Source organism: Folsomia candida, unplaced genomic scaffold (genome assembly GCF_002217175.1).
Source record: "Folsomia candida strain VU population unplaced genomic scaffold, ASM221717v1 Fcan01_Sc034, whole genome shotgun sequence".
Lineage (NCBI taxonomy): Eukaryota > Metazoa > Arthropoda > Collembola > Entomobryomorpha > Isotomidae > Folsomia > Folsomia candida.
In genome coordinates, this window is record NW_019091226.1 from 15437 (window position 1) to 33235 (window position 17799).

At 35.3% G+C, this 17799-nt stretch overlaps 4 protein-coding genes and 1 long non-coding RNA gene across 5 annotated transcripts; 2 read left to right on the forward strand and 3 right to left on the reverse strand.

Annotated features, from left to right (window-relative positions):
• Positions 1 to 1010: 1010 nt before the first annotated feature.
• Positions 1011 to 7084, reverse strand: LOC118439360. Its single transcript, XM_035860611.1, has 9 exons — positions 7066 to 7084; positions 6731 to 6978; positions 6465 to 6500; positions 2114 to 2291; positions 1936 to 2025; positions 1677 to 1877; positions 1493 to 1612; positions 1343 to 1434; positions 1011 to 1250 (listed from the first exon to the last, which is right to left on the reverse strand). Exons 1-9 carry the CDS (start codon positions 7082 to 7084, stop codon positions 1011 to 1013), a joined length of 1224 nt encoding a protein of 407 aa, XP_035716504.1.
• A 954-nt stretch (positions 7085 to 8038) lies between these two features.
• LOC118439379 lies at positions 8039 to 10571 on the reverse strand. The gene is made up of 9 exons (XM_035860632.1): positions 10140 to 10571; positions 9820 to 10011; positions 9661 to 9740; positions 9450 to 9586; positions 9299 to 9392; positions 8895 to 9218; positions 8682 to 8826; positions 8479 to 8609; positions 8039 to 8405 (listed from the first exon to the last, which is right to left on the reverse strand). Exons 1-9 carry the CDS (start codon positions 10339 to 10341, stop codon positions 8058 to 8060), a joined length of 1653 nt encoding a protein of 550 aa, XP_035716525.1. The 5' UTR covers positions 10342 to 10571; the 3' UTR covers positions 8039 to 8057.
• Positions 8481 to 9825, forward strand: LOC118439380. The gene is made up of 3 exons (XR_004837394.1): positions 8481 to 8793; positions 9291 to 9384; positions 9459 to 9825. It is a non-coding gene; the product is annotated as an uncharacterized LOC118439380 (long non-coding RNA).
• Positions 10572 to 14492: 3921 nt separating the features above from the next.
• LOC110860747 lies at positions 14493 to 15478 on the forward strand. Its single transcript, XM_022109843.2, has 2 exons — positions 14493 to 14844; positions 15272 to 15478. Exons 1-2 carry the CDS (start codon positions 14586 to 14588, stop codon positions 15460 to 15462), a joined length of 450 nt encoding a protein of 149 aa, XP_021965535.1. The 5' UTR covers positions 14493 to 14585; the 3' UTR covers positions 15463 to 15478.
• Positions 15479 to 15914: 436 nt separating this feature from the next.
• Positions 15915 to 17372, reverse strand: LOC110860748. The gene is made up of 2 exons (XM_022109844.2): positions 16939 to 17372; positions 15915 to 16466 (listed from the first exon to the last, which is right to left on the reverse strand). Exons 1-2 carry the CDS (start codon positions 17299 to 17301, stop codon positions 16029 to 16031), a joined length of 801 nt encoding a protein of 266 aa, XP_021965536.1. The 5' UTR covers positions 17302 to 17372; the 3' UTR covers positions 15915 to 16028.
• Positions 17373 to 17799: the final 427 nt, after the last annotated feature.

Here is a 17799-nt window from a genome sequence, read left to right on the forward strand (position 1 = left end):
CAAATGACTCATTTCGATAAAATCACTACTAAATTACTACTTTTTTTAATTTTTCGTTCGTTTACTGGCGGGGGCGTTTGTGGGGGGGGATGCTTGGACTGCTGCTTGGACTGCGGCTTCCTGTGCCTCCTTTATTGCTTCAGACACAACTGACGAGGTCAGAGGCTGAACCGTCAGTATCTCATTCGGAGCTGAAGACAGTTGTTTTACACACGTTGTAAGGAAGAGAGTATCCTAAAAAAAACAAGCATGCTTGCAACAAAATCGTAATTATAAGTACGAAAAAAAATTGGAAACACTTACCTTTGATGCGTCATGTAGCCTATTAACCAGGCCCATAGCATTGAGATGTTGTAATTTTTTAAATATATTCAAATTTGTCCTAAATTTGAGTTCCTAAACTCAAATTTAGGACAAATTTGAATATATTTAAAAAATTACAACATCTCAATGCTATGGGCCTGGTTAATAGCTACATGACGCATCAAAGGTAAGTGTTTCCAATTTTTTTTCGTACTTATAATTACGATTTTGTTGCAAAGCATGCTTGTTTTTTTTAGGATACTCTCTTCCTTACAACGTGTGTAAAACAACTGTCTTCAGCTCCGAATGAGATACTGACGGTTCAGCCTCTGACCTCGTCAGTTGTGTCTGAAGCAATAAAGGAGGCACAGGAAGCCGCAGTCCAAGCAGCAGTCCAAGCATCCCCCCCCACAAACGCCCCCGCCAGTAAACGAACGAAAAATTAAAAAAAGTAGTAATTTAGTAGTGATTTTATCGAAATGAGTCATTTGTAGAGTTCATATATACATGTAGAATTTAGTAGTGATTTTAGTAGTGATTTATAATCATTTTAAGTTGATGATTGAAAATAAAAACAAATGATTTGATGGAAATGAGCAAATAAAAAAATAAATCGAAAAAATGTCATGCATTTATTGTAATAAAATTATCATAATTATTTATTGCTAGAACTTCCTCTAAATCCAACACTCTGCAAATGCATTTGCTTAATTAACTTGTTGCATATATTTAAATGTTTTTGGCATAAAATATTGGCTTTCCGCTGAGTAACGAATCACATAATACATAATCAAATTTCCTCGATATGATATATTAATAGTAGAAAGATCTCGATCATGAAAGAAATTATTCTTCTTAAGTAATTTAGTAATTCTGCATGCATATAATCCAATTGTGTCATAGGTGCTCCACATTTTCCGTTTTCTTGCTGCTACAACTGGAAAAGTCTAAGAAGTGACACAATAAGAATTGCATACGAATTTGTTCTCGTGGCTTTAGACGGTATTGGGATTGGTTGCATATAAACACTAATAAATACCGAAATCGTTAAATTGGTAGTTGTCGGGACGGAAGAGTTGAAACTTCCACTATGGTTGGAACCATTATTCCAATTCGCAGTATTATTGGTTTCTATAAATAAAATTTTAATAAACTTTACGTGCTATTTTTTTAACTATGGTGTGCATACCCCCAATTGTGATGCTCGTATTCAGCAACAGGAATGGATCAGTGGGCCGATGAATTAGCTCAGAGAAATGCGTAGTTGATTCCACCATTGGTAGGATTGTAGTCTCGATTGCCAGTTTTTCTGTGATGGTTTTATTTATGAATGAAAAACCGAGATTACGTAACAAAAAAAATGTGTACAATACCGGCGACAGCAGTGTTTATTATTGTCTCCGTTGTGGTCTCTGAATTGTCTTGCTCGTGATCAACACTTGGTTGTGTGGGATGTAAGGTTTCCGGCAAATAAAAATTGGTCGTCACTATTTTGGTCGTTGGCAAAGTCGTGAAAGTAGGTAATGTTGAAGTATACAATTGATTTTCAGTTGTGGTGGAGGTTGAAACCCGCTCTAAAAATGTCAAAATGTTAAAATAATGGAATAAATTGCGAAAAATGGCAGTGCATACCTGTTAAAACATTGTGCATTATCTCTTCTTTAACAATGATATTGCTTCCACTTTTAGAATGGTAATCAAATGCACTCGTCTGGGTGGTTGCTAAAAATTAAAAAACAACTTATTTATTCAGTAAAGAAACACTTTGTTCTCAGTATAAAGTGAAAACATGAAAATGAACGTACCAAACCTGTAAATTCTTTTACATGCAGTCGGATTCGAAAGGTTGCCAAAATTCCAACCGGAATCTCGTCACGATGAAAACATTTCCGAGCACTTGAACTTGTTACTCCGTAAACGCAACCCACAATTTGAATGCATTGCACACAACTATCATGACGATAACATTCCGTATACGAATTTACGGTCTGCAGCACAACACAAATTAATATAAGCAAATTCATTGTCACTTTGTGTGTATCAATAAAACTAAGCAATAATCAATTCATTGTATGTGGAATAATAAATATCTTAAAGTAAATTTCTTTAGAATAAAACTGGACGTAATTCGCTTGGAATGTCAAATGAAGTTGGCCAGCTTCTGCAAGCCATGTACATTTAATTAAGCTATTAAACTGTGAAACTTAACACCCATTATTATGCACATTTCATCATTGTAGTTAAATATCAATGTGTGGTTTTTTCATCTTGACATACATACTCACCATGTAACGCTCATATTATAATAAATACGCTTGACAGGTCAAAGGTCACGGCGCCGCGGTCACTGCGCTGGGGTTATCTGCAACCCCTGGGGGGGTCAGCCCCCAGCATCGCAAAACTCCATGCAAAAAAAGTTTGCATGCAAAAAATGCATGCATAAAATTTGCATGCTAAAAGTTGCATGCATTCGCTATAAAATCTATAAATAGAAAATGAGCGAGGGTGCTATAATGTCCTTACTCTGGTGCATTTTTTTATTGTTCTATTTCAGGGCGAGTTTTATTTCCTCCTGTGCAGCAACTGGATTTTTGGAAATTTCAAACATTTTCATACTATCAGTGTTTGGTTTGATAATTACAATAAAGTCTATAATGCGGTGAGTTTTATGGGGTTAAGTAAATATAAACCAATTATAAAGACCTCACTACCAACAAACAATTAGCCTAAATGTGAGTTGAACATTTTTATTCTTTGAACTATTTAGACGCTGTCATCAGAATAGCGAGCTTTACTTGGGATATAAGAAACTGTTCATGGAGTGGCAACACATCAAAATTTTGGAGGCTCAAATCAGCCACTGTTTTCGAGCAGTGTTTCTTCCCTCTTGCTTTGCTATGTTTGGATTGACCAATATCATCTCTACTTTTGTATCCTAATCAAACGGTTCGTGCAAGGTGGACAGACTGGGTGGTGTGGTATTTATAGTTCTAAGTGTCGAAAGTTTCTTTGGTAATTTCGCTTTTGCCCTACTCGCGGGAGTTGTTAATGAAACATCGATGAAATTGTGCGGTAGGCTGAGGCGTGTCCAACTAGGGGGTATGGTAGAGAACAAGCAGTTTCATAAAAGGCTAGCAGCCTGTGGGGTACTTAAGATCAGGTTTGGAGACAATTTTGTCACTATTTTAACACCACTCGTCACGCTTGGTGTTTGCGTCAAGTGGACGATCAGTTGTTGCTTACAATGAAATGACTCTGACATGTACATACTTGCATAACTGTACCCTCATGGCCCGAAGTGGCCTCCGTAGGGAAGGAATAAAATCTTATCTTAATAACTCTTACATCGGCCAGCTGATCCGGATGCCTTAAACAATTTACCCGAGCTCGGGTATATGTATTTTTTCACAAAATGGGCGAATCATGTTCCTCAAAGAAGATCCGATTTGCAAACAACTTCATGGCAATGTCAACACCTTTGTTGATTACAAGCTTTTGTGCGGACAAACAAATACAAATATTCGTCTCATGATGAATTAAATGAATGACTTTATGCTAGGTCCTTGAATTTATGTTGATTGAAGTAGAATAAATTCAACCCGATGTGTTTTAAATTCGGTGCGTAATAGTGCGTAATACAAATATTATGTATGATATAAGTCATTTATTTAAAACGCGGAGGGGGCTAATGGCCCGTAAGTTATGTACATTGTATAATATAATAAAGTAATTAGTTCCAAATCGATTAGTGATAAATCTATAATTACCCTAAAATTTTGTGCACTGACCTAAATAATTTTGTGTAATAATCCAAATGATTTTGTGCAATAACCTATAATTTGGAATAATAACCTAAAATAATTTGTACCCAATCGCAACTACCTATAATCTATCATCTGTATTTACAAATATTATGTCAATATGTATAGAGATAGAGTTTAGGTTGATTTCTAGTTAAACAGTTATTGAAGAAGTGTAGCTTGTCGATAATCCTTTGCAGGTAAGCATACGTGAAAGTTTATTTTTCATTTTGACATTGCTTTAGTAATATATAGGTATGTTGATATGTATACATATGTATATGCAAGCAAGTGCTTGTAAATTGGATTAGCGATTAAGCATAAATTACTCGCTTGAAAGTAGGAAATTCATTTATCTATGTACGTATTGACGAACTTCACACACATATGACCTATTTTTAAATGAAATTAGAGATAGAGTGTAACAATTGTTAGAAAATTTCCTGCAAACCGATAAATGATTTATCGGTTGCAAATTTATCGGGGCTTGTCTTTGCGCGTTGTCGTTTACACATTCGTCTTTGCACATCTGTCGGACGACCAACAGTTTTATTATACATAAGCACACATGAAATAGATATAATATCTAAGATATTTACACATGTTTTGCAATATCAACTTCCCTAAAATAAGAAATTGAATTGTGTCTTAATTAGCTTCCTGAGCCAAAATGTAGAATTAGGAATATGTACATATAATTATGGAGGATTGCCGTAGAAATATTATAAAGCATAGATGTTTGCACACGTGGAAATTAGAGCAACACTCTCTTAAAAATAAAGTTATTTTTTGAAAAGTAAATGCAATCTGAATTATATATTCAGAAAATTAAGAGTAAAGTTTACTCTTTATCAAGTTAACATTGCACTGGATCGATCTAATGTACTTTACCTACAAAATATCGAATTTTGACAGCATTTACATTTCAAAATGAGTCCATTATTTTAAGACTAACAAGGAATCATAACCTAGAATTTTGACAAGTTATGAAAGGAATCCTTTCCACCGTTAGTCGAATTTGTACACCACTCCACTCAAGTCAAAATAATTGCCTTCAAAAATTGGACCATGTTGTTCAAGTTTGGCCTCGATTATTTAAACCTGCATCTCAACTATCTTCAAATAATATTGAGAATTGACCTCTTAAAATTTAACTGCAAACGGAGAAAATTTGTAAAATCTGGTGCATTCTCCACCAGAAATTTAGTATCGTTGGATTGACAGGATTTGTAATGTAGCTAACTGGATGTACATTCTAATATTCGTACCACTGTGCAAAGTTGAGACAATGTTCGTGGCAGTGCTTACGGTTGGGTTTGTCCTTGGATTGATTGTATTGGCACACTCTCCGAAAAATGTTTACCGGAATCATTACCCCGTGTAGTCTATATATGACTCTACTGCTGTGGTAATGGGTTAGTTACCGCGCGGTATTTAACAGAAAGATTACCATCCCGGCATTAACGTATTACTCCACAATAATATCATAAATATCATGCAATATGAACCTGCAACTGCACGCAGTAATGAAGTAATATTAGCCAGTAATGATATTATGATAAATGTATAAAGATGCTTATTACTGGGTGGTAAATAATCAACACCGCACCATAATCATATTATTATCGTTTGCTTATCGATATTTATTATTATGGTAATAAATGTTTCACTATTTCGGTAATTATTTTGATTATTTATTGTAATAATTCGCAATAATTAAACTACACAACTTAATTAAATACAAAAACCAATCAAGTTATATATAGCCTAAATTACAAATACATATATTTTTACAAGTAATGCCTTAAAACTAAATGAAAAGCATCGGTATTACAATTTTTTTGAAACTCAAAACATTCATGAACAATTAAATTAGATATATCCACAACTTCAAACAAATCATTTGTACGTGTAACAATATAGGAAAAATAGTGTCTGTCAAAGAAGTCTACATTTAGCTTTTTCAAAAATAACAGGCATCTGGTTTCATCAATTAATATTAGGTCCTGAATTACACCAAAATTTGGAAAAATATTTCCCATTCCATAGCAAACAACATAATCAATTTTGTATTTATAATTACGATACCAGACCTTATTTGCTGTATAAACTTTTGTATTTCCGTCACATTCTTTAAATATGTCAAACTGTCTTAATTTCTCGATTAAATCAAAAGACTCAGCAAATTCATACAAATTAGATACTACTATATTATCTGCCCTAACCCCCTCATTAATTTCAATAGTTTTTAACAAATGAGAACTATACTGTTGATGCCTTTTAGCCAACGATGAACAAATATTACGAAAATTTCTTATTTGTCCTGCTAATTGAGAAAAATAATTATGTTTCCCCTCATACCGCATGGCCCACATTGATACTAATGGCCCACTTTGCCTAATGACAAAAGAATAGTGACACATTAAATGGTGCTTGGGGATAAGTTTTTGATCTGGGAACAACTTACGAAATAGATTATGATGGCTAACTATTTTTGCATCTAATAATAACAAAGTAGATTCTGAAAATTTCCGACAAAATACATAGCTCAAAATCTCCAAAAGTTGCAATAAAATTTCCCAATATTTTTTTTGCTCATTACTAATAACTAAATCCCCAATAATCACTGGTAAATACCGAATCAGACACCAGGCTTGAGAAGCTTTTTGTCCAATTTTGTTTCCCGATCCTTCTAGTCGTATTGGACTTGGGCGATTCTTTGATTCTAAATAGCCAAAATTATGGGCCTGAATTCTTTGATTAATTAAATCTAAATCAAAGCACTTTAAAGATATTAATTTTTGTAAAACTAGTTTGATTTCGTACGGAACGACACCTTCCAGTAAATCGTGCATAATGTCAACAGACGGACTATCTAAAAAATTAAAATAATTAAGTTGATTTAAAATACATTCAGTTTGAACACCAAAAGATTTGTCACTTAAATGATTGGCATAATTACTTTTGTCCCTGACTATCATTTTGCTATGCTCAAATATTTCTTGTGCTTCACTTTTAGATGTACAGCATATTCGACAAAAATAATGGGAATTAAACGACTCATTAAATCCTAGCAAACTATTTCCACCTAAGTTGTCAAACGCAAGAGAACACAAAGTACCAAAAATTCTATCAGATCCATTTACCGATATGCCCACTTTCTCAAGATACAGGAAATCTGGAATTATTAATTTCAGAATTGAATTAATACCATACTTTTTGGCATCCTCCGAATAAAACAAGGCTAATAAATGTATTGAGCTAAGTTGGGAATTAATATAATCTGGAAGATTTTTAATAGTAAAGTAAAACGCTCCCAATTTGTGAATTCCTCGTTTTGAGCCAAGGGGATTGACTGTTTCAAAATCATCATAGAAAAGTTGAATTTGAATAGAATTCGGGTTCCTTGAAAAAAGACAATTAGTTTTAAATGCAACTGTATCTTTAAATGACTCGATTGAATTGGAATTTGAAGGTACAACTTTTGAAAAACACTGATAAATATCTGGAGATGAAACAAGTTTTTCTAAACTCTTGAGAATTGGTACATACATAAATGTATCTGATACAATAACTTCTTGACGTTTGTTATCTCTCACCCTTTGCTCCAGCCTACTTCCTAACGAATATTCTTTTGGCATAATTATTTGGCTATATTTTTCTAACGCTTTCTGTCGTTTGTAAATAGAATTTACGTGACTGAACGCTTCTATTAAAGATAGCGACTGGCAACTAAAGTCCTCAAAATTTTCTTTGCAAAATTTGTTGCTTATCCTTAAAATTAATTTTGAAATTTGAAGAAACGAATTTTCAAACTCTTTAACAACAAAGTCCACAGTTGAATTGGTAACACCTGGAAAATTTGCCTCACCGTAATTATGAATGCACCTAAAATGTACTATAATCTCTCTAAATTTACAAAATACTTTTCCACATGGACCACAAGTATACATTTTAATTTGTCGAGGAATTTGACGTTTGAAGATAAGTAGAAATTTGCTGGAACACTTGTTTCACTTTTCTTGATAGCTGAGTAGTTGTTTCAAGTTGAAAAATGTGTACTTGAATAAACTTCCAAATTCCGGTCAAATTTTTGTCGTATTCTGTTCCAATTACGTAATGAGCCTTAAATAGGGAATCGATTGCCTCGGTTGAAGTTCTTGCGTTGATTGGGAGGAGGATTCGATCACAAATTATGTAGAAGGACGTCAAATTGGAGTGGTCCTCGCCTAGTACAATGAGCGCTGGTTGGGAAGTCTCAAAATTCCAAGTGTCCACAATTGATTTCAAGGGCGTTTCAGCCTATTTAAACACATATTTATTAAAACTGTCCCATATCGTTTAGCTGACCCTCTTAAATTATTCCCGCGCTTACCCGGTAAAAAGTAACCAACTTTAACTTTGCGTCGTCAATTTTACAGCGTCCCCCTTTCCCTCTCCCTTGAGCGCTTGGAGGAATAAGGTGTAACAGAACAAATAGAGCTGCTATTGATTTGTCCCAATTATCTGTGACAACAAAACAGTGGTTAGCAATTTATTTACGAAATTTATGATTATTAGATTTACGGAAACACTTACCATAATTATTGTTTGCGAATTTCAATAGGGCTGGCGAATTACTTAAAGTTTTGCAGTGCGCAATCAATCGGTCAGCAAATTCCGGCCACGTGTTTAGAAAGTTTTGTTCAAGGTCAGGAAACATTAGCGAAAACTCAAAATTAACCTGAACAGAAGTATTAATTGTATATTTATGACATGCGTAATTATTAAAATTAAGTTAATAATTCAAACCAAGTAGGAACATTCCGCAAATTTTGAGTACACACGTAGCACTGATTGATCGTTTGACCGTCTTATCTGGTTTCTGTGTTCAAAAGTTTCCTTCATGAGTGATACAATTTCACCTTTTTTAGTGCTTGAATTTAGGGCCGCCGTTAATTCCAAGTTGGGGAAAACCTCCTCTGCGCCTTTCGCTATTTTTGGCTTTGGGCCACCTTGACTTTCTTCTTTTTTCCGACGCCTCGTATCAACTTCCGGTTTCCTAATGTTTCTGTGAATCCACTTGAGTCGTTGTTGAATTAGGCCAGACCGGTTAATTTCATCATAAAGAATATCCTGCAATTTACACAAGACACTTTTAGAATAATTTTTTTAGTAATTATTGTTACGAAAATTTATTTGCAATAGTAATTTACAATTCCGTCTGGCGTTCCCGGATATTTCCAGAAAGGCAGAATTTCAACAATCGCCTTTGCAAAAGATATCTGGTCTCGAGTGCATGGTGAGTTACTACATAACAGAAAATATTATTTACAAACAGCAAGGAACTTATTTAAAAATAATTACCCTTTTAAGTCTACCAATTTCGACACAAACTCGTTAACAATTATTGCCGCCGCTGAGTTATCGACGAGGGACTTCTCTCTGCACTCCAAGATTAGATTCGCCAAACGCGGCGTCTTCTCGACATATTCCTCTAATATCTAATATCGAAAAAAATCAAAAATTGTAGTTACTATGTACTTGTTAGAATATATTGAGCTGATGAACTGTTTACCTGCTTAAATACATCAACGTCACCAAGTCCTAATGATGGCGAAACTGGTGATGGCGCCGGTGAACACAATGGACTTGGCACTACAAAATTATTAATTATTATTAATTATCAGGTCATATATTAATTCCTGGAGGTATTACTTATCTATGTAGTACTTACAATAATAAATTTGAGGACTGGAACCGGCGTCCTGAATTGCGCTTACTGTAAAGTCCTCGCCTTGAATTCGAAATGTAATATTCGGTTTTTCTTCCTCCCATAAAATTGGAAACACATCCGCATCAATCTCGGCACCTTGGTCGTCTTCGATAAGTATCTGGATGTCGTCAGCAAGCTCAAACTTTATTCTAACTGTAAAATAAAGTTGCTAAATTAATAACTTAATTGAGATAATCTGCATTGAATTAATTAAATCAACAAAATCTTATCAATTTTTTCACTTGCGAATTATATTTATCTAATTAATCATGCTGACTTACCTTTTGTTAGAAATTCCTCGTAGTTATTGGAGCTCACTATTGCTTTCTTTTGATGTAAAGAATTCGAAACACGAATTAATTTATCTTTTTTGTCGCCCATTTTGTCCTCCTCGTGGTGTTTGTCGTGTGAGAGTGCGCAACTTCTTTCATTACTTGAATTGTGAAAAATAAATACCAGTGCGGTAGAATGGCAATACCGCATAAAGATTCAAATACATTACCCGGAAAATAAAGTGTTCATTATGGGGCAGTACTATACAGTTTTCTTTTTTCGTAATGAATACATACCGCTTGGTATTTTTAGCTTACCGATTTTAATCTTAGCGAATTTATCAACCCGTAGTGAACCAAAAACTTTATTAATAATAAAATTCGGTAAACAAATAATTACCGTTTTTGGTATAATTCACAATTACCAACCCGACAGTAATGATGGTCATTAAAACATCATTACCACACTTCGGAGAGTGTACATATATAACTTATAGGTAAATACAAAAATGAATTGTATTATCGAGTATGTGATGCATGCAACTGTAAATATGAAGATTTTTCCATGTATATCCATACAATTTTATGGCGAAGGAGATAAGTTAACATGAAATTGTGACATTTAAGCAAATGAGGTCTCTCTGTAAAAAGGATATGTAAATATGTATGTTTATGTGCATGTGCATATGTAAGTTTGGATAGAGAAATAAGTTAGATTTTTCGCCGATGATATTATAATGAACTACTAAATTTGCAGATTAATAGCAAAGTTTCTTATGCATGGCATAATTTAATCGTCTCTACTAATCATACATATATGTATGTATGTCTGTAAATAGTATACATAATCCGGTCAAACGTTCATAAGCAGTTGTTCTTACATAATTAATGATCGTTTAAAAATTGCTGATGGTGCCTATCCTGTTTTTGTCTCCTCACTCAGACAGGATGTTGGATTTTCTTTTTGGAACGACAAATACATAGGTAAATCTAAATTAGATATTATTGTGGAGGGTTTTGTAAATTCAGCAGCTTTTGCATAAACGTGTCGAACTGTGGCGGTTTATAAATAATTTAGACAAGTTTCCCGTTCTTGGACAAACTCAAGTTGTTTTGTACTCTGCTTGTAATTTGAGCAATACTTCAACCACGTAAGTAAATATGTACACACGTTCATGTATAAATAATTGTTTTATCATGACAAGAATATGTAGGGGGTGAAGTGCATTTATATAGTTAGAAAGAGTTGTTTAAGTAATATCTAAATTATTCGGCTTGTCTACATTTTATCGTACGACGTACGGAACAGAGACTAAATCTGATTGTTTAAGGGTACATACATATGCTCCACCAGTAAAGGGCGGAAAAATGTTTTACCAAACATGCCTAGAATAATAAACATTTTGAAATTAAGTACTTGAAAAATATTCACAATTCTCAGTAACTCTTTTTCAGCTCTTGCAAAATGAAAATATTTGGCTATAGTTCTGTCTTGCTTCTCATTCTGTCCCAAACTAGCATTGTGCCCTGCTTCTGCACCATAACAGTTGATAAGACTGGAAGTAATGGCTATGAAACATTTGACACCTTCCGTATTAAGATAGAGGACTATTTTGTCCCTTTTGAGAACTGTACAACTATGGTGTTCACCAAAGTCACATTTGCTTTGGGAATGATCCATGTACCAATAATTTCCTTTGTATACGATACCAACACAACTTTGGGGACAGGGGGGATTATTCATGATAAGTTTTCCATTGTGCGAAAACGCAATTCGGCACCGCATTGCTGGGCAACGTTTGCCATTTTACCAGAAACAGCTAGCTTATTTGACCAGGATGAATATATCAATCTGCCGCCCTTCATTTACAGAACCTGGCGGTCACATTACTTCATAATGATTACAGCTGTTATACACGAGGTTGAAGGTTACTTAAGACAGTACAGCGTCTTGTCTAATCTCCATTTAGTTCAGGTTATCTTAGTGGATATTACCCAAGAGAATAATTCATTGTTACGGTTTGGTTACCACAACATTTACCACATCAAGAAACCCGCCGCCATAGGAATGGAGAAATCTGAAGCCTGGTACCCAATTACTTGTGCACCAGCTCATTGTTTCGATCAACTGGTCTTACTGGACCAAAATGTGTCACGGCTGAACAAATACTTTTGGACTGCATACGTTCTTGGTCCCAATATACCATTACTAAGTGACCTCGTTGATCATATTGATTTACGGAACAAATGCCAATCTCGACATGCGTTTCAGCGGATAGCAGATGTAACCTCGTTCCATGGATTCCTCTCATATCTGATTCTGCAAGATGTTCTAATTTATGATTTTAAATATTCGACACCATTTCACACTTTCGAATCAATGTATGGAATGCATTTCCAAAGTCGTGGAGGATTTGGTTTTATCATGAATGACGTTCAAAAGTACAGTTTTATATCGTGTTACGGAATAAGACGGAATTCTGAAATGTTAGGCTCGTTAAGCAGTCCGTTTGATATGATAAGTTGGGCATGCATTGGCACGTGCTTTACCACAGTGGTCTTAATTTTGACATTAACGCTTGGAAGATATCTTTCCGATGGGGTGTTCGTAGTTATTGGGATATCTCTAGAGAACTCTACTTCGTTGCCCGTTTATGAGAATCGATTTACGCGAAAAGGATATCCATCGCCTGGAGTCTGCACACTCGTCGCGATTTGGTCTATCTTCGTAGGAACGATTTTGAGGAATTGGTATAAAAGTTGTTTCACGATGGAATTAATCGTTCCAACTGTGTACGAGTCACCTTGGACGAGTGTGATGGATGTAGAACAGATTCGAATTCTTATGCCTTTTGGTCTCCTAGGGGGAAATACACCCGATTGGAAATCTCTTGCCGATTTTTTTCGCTACAAGTTGTTCTATCTTAAAATTCTTCAACACTGTATTAAAATACGGAAAGGGCGTGGAGATAATAAACTTGGAGTTGTCCACAAGAAAGTGGCAGAAAATTTAGTTAAGAGGCTGATACCACATTTTGGGATGGACAATAACTTAAGGACCGTACGGAATGCGACGTTTTCACCAATTGGTGGTTTAAATGACCCGCACCCTTTATATGAGAAAACTGCTTTAAAGGATTATCCCATCCACCCAGTGAAATATGATGAGCCAGACAGTTATGGGGTGATAACAACTTTGAAAACCTGTGAAAAAGTTGCGTTGATGGATACAAAGGAGAATATCGCAACAATCACAAATTTCTTGAACGACCGTGACCAAAAGCTGAAATATCTCATGGGTGATGGAGACTCCTTCTTCACCAGGATAAGAGGTTGGGTTATACCTCCGGTCAGAAATAATTATGTCGAAAAACGCCTGAAAGTGTTTATATCTTCGGGAATTTTGGAACATTTTAAAGTCCTGTATAAGTTGTGGGAACCTACAAATATTCCATGGAACTATACGGCTCGGATTGGTCCCAAAGTCGAGGCAGTTTCTCGATTGGATTTTAGTTCTAAGGTTACAGCAGGATTTTATGTCTCTGGGATGGGTTTGATACTTTGTATCCTGGTTTTGCTCGCAGAAATAGTGAATCAAAAATATAAACCGAAGTTTAATTACTGGCTTTGCTTACTGGTTATTAACCTATTTTGATATTCTGAAATCAATATCTCCAATCTGTTCAAGCATTTATCCTATTTTTAGATACATATGTACATACATATGATTTATAAGATTTATGGTATTCCATATATGGGAAATGTATGTAAATCGGTACATTTTGTGTACATTAATATTTATTAAATGTTTTCCTAACGTAAATACAAATACTGAAATAATACTGATAAATATCATACGTTTTTAATGTAAGTGTGAACTGTGTGGATCAGGTCTATTACGAGGTCCTATATATGGATTATAAAACTGCGATTATAAAATCAAGTTATTGTCGCTCGGTCAAGCAAATTTGTTAGCATAGAGGTACATACATACACAATCATTTATTGCATGAATGGAATACTAATTATGCATGTACATGATTTAAATAAACGCTAACAATACCCATACCTCAACGTTTTCTTGCGCTACTCATTGTTTACAGATGCGTACATCCAATCATTTTTTGATTGGATAGCGTACATCATGCCTAACATTTTTTCTTTGATTTCGCAGAACAATAATCCGAGACGACCTGCATTGTCGTCATTTCATATATAATCATGAGCCAAAGGGTAAATCGTTTCTTATCTACGTAACTTATTTTCACCGTAGTTGTTTTACGAGATAGATAACACTAAAAAATGCATTACATAAATACAAACGTGAAAAACTCGTGAAGAAGAATACATATAAAATGATTTGAATTCAAGCTTTAATTCCTCAGTTGAATTTTCATCAGACCACTCGACACCACATGTTCCATCCTGCACCAAGTACATACTTTGGGACTAACCATGATTTTGAAATTAGTAACTATTTGGACACTACTTTGTGCACTGACAGACACAAGTTTATCTTTATCACTAATACCCGCAAGCACGGAAACCACTGAATTTTTCTCAGACGCTACCGTGACACCTGTCACGCTACAAGAAGATGACTCCTTCACTACAGAAATGAACCCTTTACCGGATAAACGCATTAATAATGGTGCAATGGATTCCGTCCCAAAAGTTGAATCAAGAATTGTTGCTGGTGGTGAACAAAGCGATGGTATGTATAGTCAAATTATTTGTGCTAGTCACCTCATTTGCATATTTTAAATTTATTCAACATGGAAAGCCCGTATCGCCGAAAATGGGCATGGTGAGATTTATGCAAATGTGGTGACACGTCGAAGTAAGAGGATAGTACATAAATATGTACAAATTAAATTCGACAATTAGAATAATGTACATTGAGGGTATTCATTACCTCAATATACATCGTAAAATAAGTTACGACGATTACAAGTTTTGTAAACGTCGATTAAAGATGTTGTCATAAAAAATTGCGTTACTAAGGTTACGATTTTTACGAAGCTTGATCCCTTGTTTGTTCTTCATAAGATATTTTACGATACTACTTATGGACACTGAGACAATTGTGAATACCCTCATTATCAATTAAGTTAGTAACATGTAAAATGATTGATAACTAGATGAACGTGCGCGAATAAGAGAACGCATCGAGAAACGGAGGTTGGAGGCTGAAAGTAGGGAAAGACAGCAAGCACTTTCGGATTCTATTAAGAAATATACATTTTATCCACCTACAATTCACAATTCGGGCGGATTTGGTGCCAGTTATCATAGCAATCAACGTTTCTATGGTCGCAGGCGGGGACGCTAATTTTAATTAATAAATATGCGCAATATTTTGGCAGTTAAATATGTTTGTAGACAAATTACTGTAAATATGTAATGAAATAATAAAGTATTTAACGCTGAATGTTGCAGCTAATTATTAAATTGAAAATTCATTTACACTACACTCAAGATTCTCAAGTTTTCATTTTCATGATTTTTATTTTCACTGATTATCAGTGATCGTAAAATAATTAGGGGAGCTTTACCATACTTGCCAATAACCGATTTTGATGACGTTTGGACATGTAATAATTGCTTGAAGTCCCCTTGTGAGATTTGACAAGCAAGGTCGCTTTCCAAAGAATGGAGACAATGCGAATGTTGAGCCCGAAAAAAATAGAATTTAACGGAGGACGAAGGATATGGCAAATTCCGCATGTAGATACATATATGTGCATAAATAACAAAAAAGGATAAATTAATTTTGACCAACTAAATTATTTAGCGAATTAATTATGCCATACTTTATTTATACAAGTTACTATAAACCGATGCACAAAAGTACATGAAGTATAAATTGCAGTTGAAAGATAAAGAGTTACGGAACTATTACATGTCAATCGCTCCTGGCGTAAAAAGTGCGGCTTTTGCACGTGCATACAAATCATCACCGTTTCGACCCACGCTTCTTCTAAATCGTCCATTACTCCTGGTCATAGCAAACTTATCCTTATCAAGCCCGTTATCTTCTTCGCTCACACATTGGCACATCTTGCCGGACAGAATCCCATCTAGTGCCTCATCACGCGGCACGTTATTTCGCATCGCATCCAGCACGTATTTCAAAGTGGATAAATTCGTGCATTCAGTCCGATCCTTGAGATAGGTGCAACTCAGACCTTGGGCACACTTGCGGACGAAGGAAGCCTGCTTATCGGGGGGTGATTCACATGATCCCCCTTGTGACCATCGGCACACCTTTTTTCCCGTGCCGGCGTCCCACTCGGTTTGGTAACTGCTCGGTTTGTAACGAACTCCAAGGCTGGCCTAAGTACATGCAAAAATACGATTAGGTTCATTTTTCAAAAATTAAGGATATTCATGTCAACCCTATCATATCATTAAATTAAAGCAAAGTAAATTAAACGTAGCTATACTAATGTGCGAATTTTTGTGAAATTTGCTTCATTTCTCTAAAAACGTCTGCTGCAAAACCCTAGTTTTTTGGAAAATTTACACATCAACTGGGCATGCTCTTATTTCGCAAGATTACACGTTTCGCAAACTCTATGTATTAAATGTTTAAGAAATTGTGTAAAATCCGTGAAATAAAAATAGGATAGCAGTCTACCATTAACGGAACTATACCGATTTGCGAAATTGGCCAAATCATATCTTACCAATCCCAGTTACACAAAAAAAATTTTTGCTCAAGTTTGTTAAATGAGCTTCGATGTAAGTAAAATAAGTAAGCCGTTGTCGTGAATACCCCCATTTAAAAAAATGCTTTCAAACTTACTTGAAGTGCGGGTTCGCCACAAACACATTTCGCCGTATCCCTGTCACACACCAGCATTTCTTTCGCCATGCAAAAAGTTCTCCCATTTTCCACCGTGCTGGTCACAATATTGTAGAACGCCTGGTCGTATGGTCTGCTATTCTTGGGAAACCGTTTCATCTCGCGGAAAGCAGACTGACGGAGGGCTTCATCACTCCAGGAACAGGAATCTCCGAGTTTGAGGGAATTTGCGAGGATGAATTGGAGATAGTAAATTGGCGACACGCCGCCAGGTTCACCTTCGGTCGGATTTAATTGCGCCACGGCGGCGAGTGGCCCAAGGGTTGCGACAGCGAGGATGAGGGGAACTGTGGAAGACAGCATTTTGGCGATAATTTAAATGGAAATTGTTGTCTGTTATGAATCGAGTGTCTATTTACTTAATACTGAATAAGATGAGAGAATGGATTCGTATTTATACCAATATTTTGCACACATAAATTTCATATACATTACAAATGAGTATTACAATGGTTTGCACATGCATACCGGTGTTTTTTTGTCGTTGTTATTTTGCAAAGTTTACATAAGTACTTGGAAAAGTTCTCGGTGTGTATTAGAATGTGAGTCGTATATGCATATGCATGCATTTACAATGCAGAAACTACCCACTTTTACGGAGCAAGGGCAGCAAACAATGAAATGTTGATTACAAAATCGGACGTCATTGGGTACATATCTACATCCTTTCTGCACGTAGGCAATATTTGGTTTTGCAAAGATCCGAGTTCCATAAAACACAAAGGTACTCGAGTTATGTATTCAATCTTTGAAATCGTTATTCGGGCAAAAAACTATGGGAGGAAAACAAGACAAAAAATA